At 34.7% G+C, this 12,182-nt stretch overlaps 1 protein-coding gene across 9 annotated transcripts in view; it reads right to left on the reverse strand.

The window, feature by feature from the left end:
- The window catches only part of KCNT2 (potassium sodium-activated channel subfamily T member 2), a 375,231-nt gene that overhangs the window by 178,742 nt on the left and 184,307 nt on the right, over nt 1-12,182 (reverse strand). For all 9 annotated transcript variants that reach the window (XM_072814992.1, XM_072814994.1, XM_072814987.1 and 6 more), the window contains one exon: nt 11,149-11,212. In XM_072814992.1, the coding sequence (XP_072671093.1) occupies nt 11,149-11,212 (64 nt within the window). The remainder of the gene's footprint in view (nt 1-11,148; nt 11,213-12,182) is intronic.

Raw genomic sequence — 12,182 nt, forward strand, 5'->3', positions numbered from 1 at the left:
AAAACTACAACCTTGATAAATCCAACTCCCTTTCTGTGACAAATAACAAATGGCTGGCACAAACACACATATATGCTAAACAGGCCTTACTTAAAATTGAGAATCCAAAATATTACATAGGAGATGAACAAAGCTCAGCAACACCATAATCCTCCAGGCCATTCACTTTCCTGCTGCTGTAGAGAACTATTTCATACAGTTCCTCAAACCTCCGCCCTCTCATCCCTCTGTCCTGATGATCTCAACTACTATGAGAAAATAGAAATAATAAAAAATGTCCAAGGTGCTCTCCATCACATCTGACCATGTACTTGCCTCTTGTTAAAATGAGTGAGCTTTTTACACACTTAGCAAAGGTAAACCTCTGCCTATACACTGGATCCTATTCTACCTTGTACATCCTATGACTTTATTCTTCTAATTTTTTTGCTTTCCTGAATCATTCATTTTACCCTCTCTGGTGGGTCATTTCCTTTAGCATACAGACTTGCTAAAATTTTTCTCACTAAAAAAAAAAAAAAAAAGAAAGAAAGAAAAAAAAAGGGAAACAAAGTTTTCCTTCACCACACATTACTATCAAGTACTGCTACATTTCTCTGCTCCCATTTACAGAAACCACTTCTAAAGTCTGTATTTGCTGCCTCTACTTCCACTTTGCTATTTAATTTTAAACTTTCATTTCTAATCCAAGAATCCAAAGCTATGAATCTCTTTTTAGGTATGACCTCAGCTGTGTCCCCTAAATTGTGATATGTACATTTTCATCACAATTCAGTTAAAATAATTCAAATCCTCCCTGGGTTATTTTGTATTTTACTCATGGCTTGTTTAGGAATTTGTTAATTTTTACTTATTTAGATATTGTCCTGCTATAGATTTATTGTCAATTTCTAGTTAATTTTTATTATGATCAGAGAACATACTCTGTATGTTTTCTTTCTTTTAACTTTTCTGTCATTGCTTCTATTGTCCAGCATATGGTCTTTTTCTGTTAATGTTCCATGTGCACTTGCAGAAAATGTGTGTCCTGTACACGTTGAGTGTAATGTTCTATATATGTCAATTAGATCTAGTTGGTAAAAACGAGCTCAAGTTTTGTTTTGTTTTATAACCCTACTGATTTTCTTTCTACTTCTTCTGTTAGTAATTTAGAGATGAATACTGAGATTTCTAATGATTGTAGCTTTTTACACCTCCTTCCAATTCTGCCATTTTGTTTTTCATGTACTTTGAGGTTTCATGACAAGTTGTGCACACATTGAGGAGTGTTATATCTTCTTCATGCATTGATCTCTTAAACACAAAATGCTTTTTAGAGAAGATCTTTTAAAAGAAACAGAAATAATGAAAACAGATTTTTTCATTGTTATATTCATAAATACATCTTCAGTTGGTATATCAATACTTGTACTATAAACCACTCAATAAATATTTGTTCAGTGAATGAATGGTTTAAAAGGGTGATAGTATTACCCTACAGCACTTTTATTCCTTGGGTAAAATGCTATACTCCGGTCTAAGAAGCATACAAACAATTATGTCAACTGGCTCCATGTAAATTTGAAGCAAAGTGGACTAAGATATGTAAACTCTATAGGAAAATGTAAATAATGAATTAGCTTATGATAGGATAGTAAGTGCAGATAGCAAATCAGCCAGAAAAAAAATACTGAATGGTAACAAATACCTGTAATATATACTGATTTTGAAAATTTAGAAGATGACAGGAAACAATACAAAAAAGGAAATATGTAATCAAAGTGACCCCTGGGGGATGCCTGGGTGGCTCAGTGGTTGAGCTGTTGCCTTCTGCTCAAGGCGTGATCCCAGAGTCCTGGGATTGAGTCCCACATCCAGCTCCCCACAGGGAGTCTGTGTCTCCCTCTGCCTATATCTCTGCCTCTCTCTCTGTGTCTCTCATGAACAAATAAACAAAACACATTTTTTTTTAAAGTGAGGACTGGGCCTTCAGTGAACAATGTGTACATAGTCACAAAATTCTATGTTCTTATTGCATCTAACATTTAGACTTAATCCACAAACAATGGCAGAAGACTTAGTTTGGATCACAGGACAAAAACGTAAATGGTATCAGTCTTCAAATGCAAAAATATAAGTACAAAAGACCAAAATTGGATCATGGAAAATTGGGAATGAAAGCTGAAGGAGAGAAGGAAACAAATGCCATATTTTTACAAAGCAGAGATAAAAAATATAGTATCAGCAGTTCAATGGATTGAGAGTAAGTATCCTCTTTTAGGAAATAGATTAAAAATGGAAAAAAGAACAGACAACTGATACCTAAAATCATATATATATATATATATATATATATATATATATATATGTTTTCTTACCAATTAAAATTTCAAACTGTGGAACCACTTTCATGTACAAATGTGTGACCCATTCAAACAGTCAGCTATTATCACCATGGGAAGCAGTTTGGTACCAAGAAAGGAGTGTTAAAGTTGACCTGACCTGGGTAAAGCCCAGACTCCGCTGCTCTGGGAAATCTAATTAACAATCCTGAGCCTTGGTTCTCTCATCTATAAAACAATTGTGGTAAGCATGAAATGACATAATGTGCACAAAATGCCTGACCACATGAAAGCTACTCATGAAATGTTAAATTTGTTTGGTTCCTTTCTGTTTGTTTGCTTTATTAAATGGACTCGAAAAAAATGAGCTAAAATATGTATACAAAGAGGAGCAACATTGACTAGAACTCCAGTTCTGTATAAACATGCAAGATTTTTGTAGAAAATTAGCATTACATTATTAGATGTTTTTAAAATGTTATCATTCTGCACAATAGGTTATGTAGTAAAATACATGTTTGAAAGTCTATTATTGGGACGCCTGGGTGGCTCAGCGGTTAAGCACCTGCCTTTGGCTCAGGCATGATCCTGGAGACCCAGGATGGAGTCCCACATCAGGCTCCCTGCATGGAGCTTGCTTCTCCCTCTGCCTATGTCTCTGCCTTTCTCTCTGTGTGTCTCTAATGAATCAATAAATAAAATCTTAAAAAAAAAGTCTGCTATCTTTTCAATATAAAAAAATAATAAATAATTTGTCATCTCATGGGAAAAATGGGCATTTTCTTTAAAAGCAGATATCATATGCTCCATTCTTTTTTTAAGATTTTTTTTTAATAATCTCTACATCCAGTGTGGGGCACAAACCTACAACCCCAAGATCAAGAGTCACATGCTCCACTGACTGAGCCAGCCAGGAGCCCCTCAGCTTCATTCATTCTTTTTAATTAAAGTTGATCTAGAATCATGAAAAAGGATTTTTGACACTAATGAAACTACACTTAATGATTTCTTAAAAATAATTCTTGTCATTCAATACAAAGAAGAAAAAGATTAGAAAGGATGCTGCTATGGCACCTTTCAGGTTCATGATTACCTTTTGATATTTGAATATTGGAATAAATATAAAACTTTATATAGGAATATGTTTATTTTTATGAAATATTATTAATTCTAAAACAGAACCATTGGGAATATTTATTAATTTTTCATTTTGATATTATTCACAACTCTGTCTCTTTTCCCAATTAGAAAAATGTACACAAAGTAATACTATACTTGGCAGTATCCTATCTGGTTTAAAAAATGTTATTAAAACAACAGAAGATGGGGCTCCTGGGTGGCTCAGTCGGTTAAGTATTTTTCACAGGTGTAACTATATCAAAGAAAATAATATAAAAGAAAATTTTCATAATAGGATGATTTTTTTTTAATTTTTGAGTATAGAGGACACTCAATGTCACATTAGTTTCAGGTGCAAAACATAGTGATTCAACCTCTCTGCATGTTATGCTATGCTCCCCATAAGTGTACCTACCATCTGTCACCACAAAATGCTATTACAATCTCATTCACTATATCCCCTATGCTGTGCCTTTTATTCCCATGATTTACTCATTGCATACCTGGATGCTTACATGTTCCACTTCCCTTCATCTGCTTTGTCCAATATCCTGTTCTCCTTCCCTGTGGCAACCAACACTTTGTTCTGTACATTTATAGGTCTAATTCTGCTTCTTGCTTGTTTATTTTTTTTAGATTTCACATATGAGTGAATGCATATGGTATTTGTCTTGCCTTGCATGATTTATTTCACTTAGCATAATATTCTCTGGGTCCATCTAAGCTGTCAAAAATGGACTGGTCTCATCTTTTTTATGGCTGTATAATATTCCATTGTGTGTGTGTGTGTGTGTGTGTACCACATTGTCCTTATTCATTTGTCTAACAGTGGATATTGAAGTTGCTTCCATATCTTAGTTATTGAAAATACTGCTACAGTAAACATAAGGGTGAATATATTTTCTTGAATTAATGTTTCCATTTCCTTTGGGTAAATACTCAGTATAAGAATTACTGGATTATATTTTATTTCTATTTATAATTTTGGGGAAACCTCCACGCTGTTTTCCACATTAGTTGCACCAATTTACATTCCCACAAATAGTGCACAAGGGTTCCCTTTTCTCCACATCCTCACCAACTCTTGCTGTTTCTTGTCTTTTTTATTTTAGCCATTCTAACAGTTGTAAGCTATTCTCTCACTGTGTTTTGATTTGCATTTCCCTGATGATTACTGATGTTGAATGTCTTTTCATGTATCTATTGGGCTATCACATAAGAATGCTTTTGAACCACATTTAGAAAAATTTCTTTGAAAGTATGCCTAATATAAAAAATTCAGCTCTATAGACATTAAAAATTTATTTTCTCCACACAACAGATAATCCTAACTCAGGTATACATATATACAACTAGAAAATATTGCAAGGTAAATCTAATCCTAATAATTAAAAATTAATTATTTAATTTTTATTTAATTTTATTTAATTAATTAATTTTAATCCTAATAATTAAAAATAATTATTAAAAAGGTTCATTTTAGGAACAAATATATTTTAAAAATTAATCTAAATTAATTCTTAAGAAATCATAAAGATTTCACTAATTAATTTCACATATATATCTTCGGAATTAAAGTTAAGCAAAGAAAAAAAAACTTGCCTAATTTTATTTATTTAACAAATATTTCTCCAAGGAAGATTCAATGTAAATGACCTTATCCAAGTAGAACTTTTTACTTTGTTCTGTAACGGTGTCAGTAAAATAGAAATCTACATGTTTCTTTTTGCTATCAAATAGTTTCAACTCTATTTCTCAACCCCTGTTGCAGAATATGCAGTAGGAGTGACTGATTGTTACCCCTTGCAGACTAGAGAAGGAATTTCCTGAGAATCTCCTACAATTTTACCATGTGATTCAATTGTCTAATCTGAGTGCACTGGATTACAATTAGGGAGACCAGATAGTTCTTAAGTCAAATTGGAGCAAAACTCCATCAGTAGGAATATATGGAGATTCCAGGCCTTCTGACCCTCCCAAGACACTCACTTTCACTCCCCAAAACGAGTATAAATGACAATGATACTGACTTGACTGCATTAAGTGTAAAATTCTAGAGGTCATTTTCCTCTAAATGAAGATACAAAAAAAGGTTTAATGAATGTGAAATGATTCAGCTGTAGCAGAACTGGATAATCATAAAGGAGGACTTACTTATTCTCTTCTTCCCCCCACCTCCCAAAAGGAATAACCTACTTGGGGAGAGGCAACTAAAATAAGTTTGCCTGGGCCAACTCCTCATATGTACACAAAGATTTAAACAAAACAAGATGACCTAGATTTTTGGCCAAAAATTCATATATTTATTAACCTTTGGAGAATCAAAGGGCAGTGCTTCAACTCTCCTCATAGGATTTAAGCCAAATCCTGGGGGCTGACGGCAGGGGACTAGAAGTTGTTGAACCAACTTCTCTGTAGGAAACAATGTAGAATGGTTTGCAGCAGTGACTATGCCAGGCCTTTATTAAGACAATAGTATGGGAGTATGTTCATTATCAAGCAATACTAATACAATACTAACACAGCTATTTAGCATAGTGCAACATTTTTCTGAGTCCTTACATTTTTTTCTAAATAAATCTTTAATTAGACCATTGTGCCCACGTATGTAAAAATGATTTTAAAGAGTTGAATGGTGGCCTACTGGTGTGTTCAGATTTGAGCATACTAGGAGTAGGCTGCCAACCATTTTGTAATCAAATCCTGAAAGTCTGTTTCTCTAAGTACTGAAGACACTTGTATAAGACTCTATTTACACAAGCACAAATCAGTTGTGAGACTCCTCAGTCTTTGCCAAAGGAGAAGAAATACCATATACTTAATGCCACTCAAAGATATTGGTTTTTCTTCTTTGCCATCTGTCAAGACCTAAAATTCCATTCAATTAACAGGGCCCAGGTTCTGCACCCTGTCCCTCTATTCAAGGTGCCCTAAACTCTGACATTGACTTCCCTTCTGTAGTATTTCCCAACACTGTAAATATTTAACTACATTCTCTTCTTGCTTGCATGCTTTCTGGTGATAAGTCAGATGAAATTCCTATCTTTGCTCCTCTATAGTTAGAATGTTCCAATCGTCCCCAGCTTCTTTCAGGAGTTTATTTTTTATTTTCTATACTTTGAAAATGATACATCGAGGTGTATTTTTTTTTTTTTTTTTTTTTTTTTGTCTTTTCTGCTTGATGTTCTCTGAGTTTCCTGGATCTGCAGTTTGGTGTCTGATATTAATTTGGGGAAATCTTCAGTTATTATGCTTTCAAATACTTCTTCTATTCCTTTCTTTCTTCTCCTTCTGATATTCCCATTACATCTATGTTACACCTTTTGCAGGTGTCCCAGAGTCCTTGGATATTCTGTTCTGGTTTTGGGTGTTTTAGTTTTTCAGTCTTTGCTATCTTTGCCTTTTAGTTTGGAGGTTTTTGTTGAGTTATCCTCAAATTCAAAGATTATTTCCTTAACCATGTCCAGTCTACTAATAAGCTCATCAGAAGCATTCTTCATTGCTGTTATAATTTTCTTTTTTTAATTTTTATTTATTTATGATAGTCACACAGAGAGAGAGAGAGAGGCAGAGACACAGGCAGAGGGAGAAGCAGGCTCCATGCACCGGAAGCCCGACGTGGGATTCGATCCAGGGTCTCCCGGATCGCGCCCTGGGCCAAAGGCAGGCGCCAAACCGCTGCGCCACCCAGGGACCCCTGCTGTTATAATTTTTTATCTCTAGCATTTCTATTGGTTTTTTATTAATGTTTCTTCTATCTCTCTGCTTGCACTACCCATTTGTTTATGCGTGCTATTTTATCCATTATATCCCTTAGAATATTAATCAGTTATTTTAAATTACTGGTCTGGTAAGTTCAACATCCCTGCCATGTCTGTTCTGTCCCTTGCTCTGCCTCTTCAAATTATCTTTTTGGCCTTTTGATATGCCTTGAAATTTTTTTCTTGATAGCCAGTCACAATATATGAAGTTAAAGAAACTGCTATAAGCAGATCTTTAGACATGAGAGAGTGAGCTGTGGGATAAGGGAAAGTGTTCTATAGTTCCATGATTTGGTGTCAGCCTTTTAGTGAGCCAATACCTCTGGACTGTAACCTTCACAAATGTTCTTTCAGTGTCCTAGCCCCCTTAATTGAAAAAGGATGGCTAGAGTGATCTAAAATTGAATATTACCCTTGACCCACATCAGTTACTCTCTGATAACTAGGTATCCAGCAGGTTAAGCTCTGGTTTACTAGTTTCCCTGAAAGCAGGGACTGTTAAGAGGAACAGAATGCTCTAATGTATTTCAAAATGGTTTCTTTGCCTGGCCACTTGTTGAAATCCCAAAGGGATTTTTTTTCTCATATTTACTAGGAGAACCTAGTTAAGCTCCTGGAGGTAAATCTCACAAAATTATGGTATCTTTTCCTGAGGACTACATTTCCTTGGGAGGTGGGGGCAGGGAGGGGACAGGTAGGTTAAGTCTCAAAGTTGTCGGCACTGAAACTCCAGCAATTAATCAATTATAGTTCAGGTTTTCCTGCCCCCACACTAGTTCCCAGGATGATTTCCACTTATGAGTCTCTGGCTTGAGTAAATTACTATCCTCTATATTTGCGTGTCAATCAGTGTCTCCAGTCTTGGGAGTAGTACTTTGTCCTGTTTCTTCACCTCTCTTGCTTTTCTCTTAATCCTTGTATACAATTATTCATGTGTTATATTATTTTTAATTTCCAGGAGCTCGTTTTGGTTCACTAAATGTTTCTTGTTTTGTCTTCAACTGTTTTGCTCTACAGCCAACTATTCTTGTTTTATATATGTACACTGTCCTCAACTTCTAATGTTATTCTGACGACATTTATTATATATTTTAAAATCTATTTCTTCTCCCAGAATTGTATAGTTTTCTTTGTTTCCTCAGAGTTCCTCTTTTCTATACACTTTTTGTCTTTGTTCTTCTTTTCCTTGTCAGGAATTTCTTTAAATATTTAATGATTTCTATTATCTGAACATATGTAAAAGTGAAACATTCAAAAGCTATTTGGGATTTGATTAAATGTGGAAATCTTATTTTCACATAGACCTTATTGTAGGGTGATTAATCTGTGATGCTGCACACACACACATACACACATACATGCCATATAGACATGCATATATAAGCACATATATACGTCATTCTCACTTGTGATGGACCATTCACCCAGAAAAAAAATTTCTAATCTTATGCCAGTGGAGGTGTAGACCTGGTTATTAGGTTTCTGAGTCATTTGGGAGAAGCATCTCACATTCAGTGAAGTAACTTATTCTTTAATATCTTTGATTTACCCTCTCAGCTGCACCTACTGGTTCTGAGTGAAAGGTATCTCTGTATCAAATCTCCCAACAGTAAATCCATTTCCCAGGTGGGTAAAGGGATCAGCAATAGATTTCTGGAGGGATTCAGGGAGTCTAATTGTTTCTTTTACAGACTTTTAATCACTATTCATATGTTTAGTCCTACATATAACCCTACTCACAGAAGCATCTGGTGCCTCTATTTCTTGAGACTTTTGAGGTTCCATTGCAAAAAGCAGCCTGCTTCTGACTTGTTTCCTCTCTCAACTTAAATTATAACTTCCTTCTGTCTAAGTCAGTTACCACTCACCCATCTGCTTTCTAGCTTCCAAACTTGTGTTAGTGCTGTCTCTTCTACCACCATCTCCTTCATCCTAATGAGTGACATTTTTTATTCATTTCCTGTGAATTTAGCAGTGTCAGGACGAAATAGAATGCATTTATTTAGCTGAATGATCCCAAATTCACGTTGTAAAGAGTCCTCTAAAAGATTTTATTTATTTATGTATGTATTTATTTATTTACTTATGCTTATGCTTCTCCTTGTTCCTGGAGGATTGCAAGTATTTAAAATCAAATTACCACTTAAGGGACACAAGACATACAATTACATAAGCTAAATAATTATGGAAACATACAGTGGATTATGATCAGTTCAAATTCATTTATTTCATAAATACATTTGGAGCACCTAATGTGCCAAGTCAATTAAGAAACTACTGAAATAGTACTTAAGTGAACTGATGAGAGTGTGGTCTGAATTGAGATAGCAATCTTGGAGACAAAGGGGAGCCAATGAATTTTCAGAAATATTTTACAAATTATCCAAGCTATATTTGCTCTATTCTCTTGTATTAGTTTGATAGGCTACAATAATAAAGTAGCACCAAGTGGGTGGCTTACAAAGTTTAAATTTATTATTTCCCAGTCCTGGAGGCCAGAAATCCAAAATCAAAGTGTTGGCAAGGTTCATTCTTCTGAGGGTAAAGGAGGGAAGGATCTGTTTCAGGCCACTCCCCTTAGGTTCTAAATGGTTGTCTTCATGTTCACATGGAATTCTCCCTGATACGTGTCTCCAAATTTCTTCTTTTTACAAAAACATCAGTCTTATTGGATGAAGGTCCACCCTAATGAATGCATTATAACTTGATTATCTCTATTAAGACTTTATCTCCAAATAAGTTGACATTATGGGGTACTGGGGGGGTTGGACTTCAAGATATAAGTTTTGGGGGACACAATTCAAGCCCTAACAACCCTCTTCAAAAAAAGAATGAAAAAATTGGCTTAAAACTGAATAAGATGGGATGCCTGGGTGGCTCGGTGGTTGAGAGCCTCCCTTCGGCCCAGGGTGTGATCCTGGAGCCCCAGGATCAAGTCCCACATCGGTCTCTCTGCATGGAGTTTGCTTCCCTCTGTCTATGTCTCTGTTTGTCTCTCTCTCTCCCTGTGACTCTTATGAATAAATAAATAAAATCTTTAAAAAAAGAAACTGAATAAGAACTTTAGTAAATTAGAGTGAAGTCAAAAGCTTGCCACATTCAGGACACACAGTCAAAATTAATATAATACAGTATCCTCTTAAATGCTCCAGAAAAAAGCAAATCACGTCCCTGAAAGACCCATGCATATATCTCCTTTTCCTCAGTCACTAGGGAAACCACCAAGGCTTTGTCTCTGCACAACAGATACGGCTAGAGATAACTCATTACCTTAGAAACAAAGGAGTTAACAGTACCTACTCAACATAAATTAATAAAACACTTTTAAAAACAATGAAATTGGAATACATGTTTAAAAATAGAAGTTATAATTCAATAAGTTATACCTTTTAAGTTAATTATGAGTTTATGCAACTTTAAACCAAAAAAAAAAAAAAAAGGTCATAGAGACCATATATGCCAAAGGTTGCCAAGTTGGGATGTACTTCCCAATAACCTGGGGATCTTTTTAAAATACACAGACTCCGGATCCCCACTTCATATATCCTGAATAAAATTTTCATAAATGCATACTTTTTTAGAAGCTCTCCAACTGATTCTAATGCAGACTGCCTGATCCATCTGCTTTGTTTTGAGTTGAGGAAATTGAGACCATTTTAACAAAATTACATAGCAAAGAACATATTTAATAAAAATATATGACTTATTTCATTATGATCAACAGAAAACCAAGGATTAGCAGAAATTACTTCAAGAACAGTTTCATTGACACAGTCCATAAGGCAGCTATTATTCATATTATAACAAAGATAATCTAGAGATATTTGCTTCCCTTTAGTAACATTTTAAAATCACCTATATTTAACATTAGCAGATTTTTTAAAAATTCAAAAACAATCTTCTAAGGTGAGAAGAACAATTTTATGAAAGAGATTTTAGAAACTTACAGATGATGTCCTATCCACTTCACAACGGCTGCTCAGAATAAAACAGGCCTCAGCATCATCCATCCTAAATACAGACAGAAAAACAAAGTAATCATACACTGAAATATCTCTGTACTGTCTGAAAAATAGAATTACAATGCTTAGTCCAATGTACACAAAGTACAAATAAACTTTGTACCTTAGTATCCTTACGCTTAAATGAAAGTTAGATTTCTAGCAGATCATGACTGTACTTGACTGTAAACAAAACAACTGTTGTTGAACTGGCTATATAACTCAATAAATCATAATGACAAAGTAAAAAAAAAAAACCCTCAAATTTTATTATTTTATGATTGTATATTTTTTCATATATATATATGCTTTGTTTAAATTAGGGAGTTGTATTGACCTTTATTTTATGATTTTATTTTAACTATAAAGTTACTCAATTAACTAAGAGAGAAGGAACAGAGCTCCTTAGTATTCTTATGTCAAACTCTACTGTACATTTACATTTCTTGGAGATGATTCATCATCTTGTTCCAAATCCCTGTCCCTTATGCTAAAGCTCTACATTTCTTAAATTTGGTGATAAACAGTATGTTTCAGTGCTTGATAATAATGTTCTCAAAACATAAAAGTGTTGAGGTTGGGATCCCTGGGTGGCGCAGCGGTTTGGCGCCTGCCTTTGGCCCAGGGCGCAATCCTGGAGACCCGGGATCGAATCCCACATCGGGCTCCCGGTGCATGGAGCCTGCTTCTCCCTCTGCCTGTGTCTCTGCGCCTCTCTCTCTCTCTGTGACTATCATAAATAAATAAAAATTTAAAAAAAAAAAAAAAAAGTGTTGAGGTGCCTGGCTGGCTCAGTCAGTAGAACCTGCAACTCTTGATCTCAGGGTTGTAAGTTCAACTTCCCCACTGTAGAGATTACTTAAAAATTAAAAAACTCCTTAAAAAAATAATAACATAAAAATGTTAATTTCAAGATAAAGAATGTTTATCTTTCTGGCTAATTATGATAAAATAAATCTTCCTTCCCCACATAAAATTTT

This window comes from Canis lupus, chromosome 38 (genome assembly GCF_048164855.1).
Source record: "Canis lupus baileyi chromosome 38, mCanLup2.hap1, whole genome shotgun sequence".
Lineage (NCBI taxonomy): Eukaryota > Metazoa > Chordata > Mammalia > Carnivora > Canidae > Canis > Canis lupus.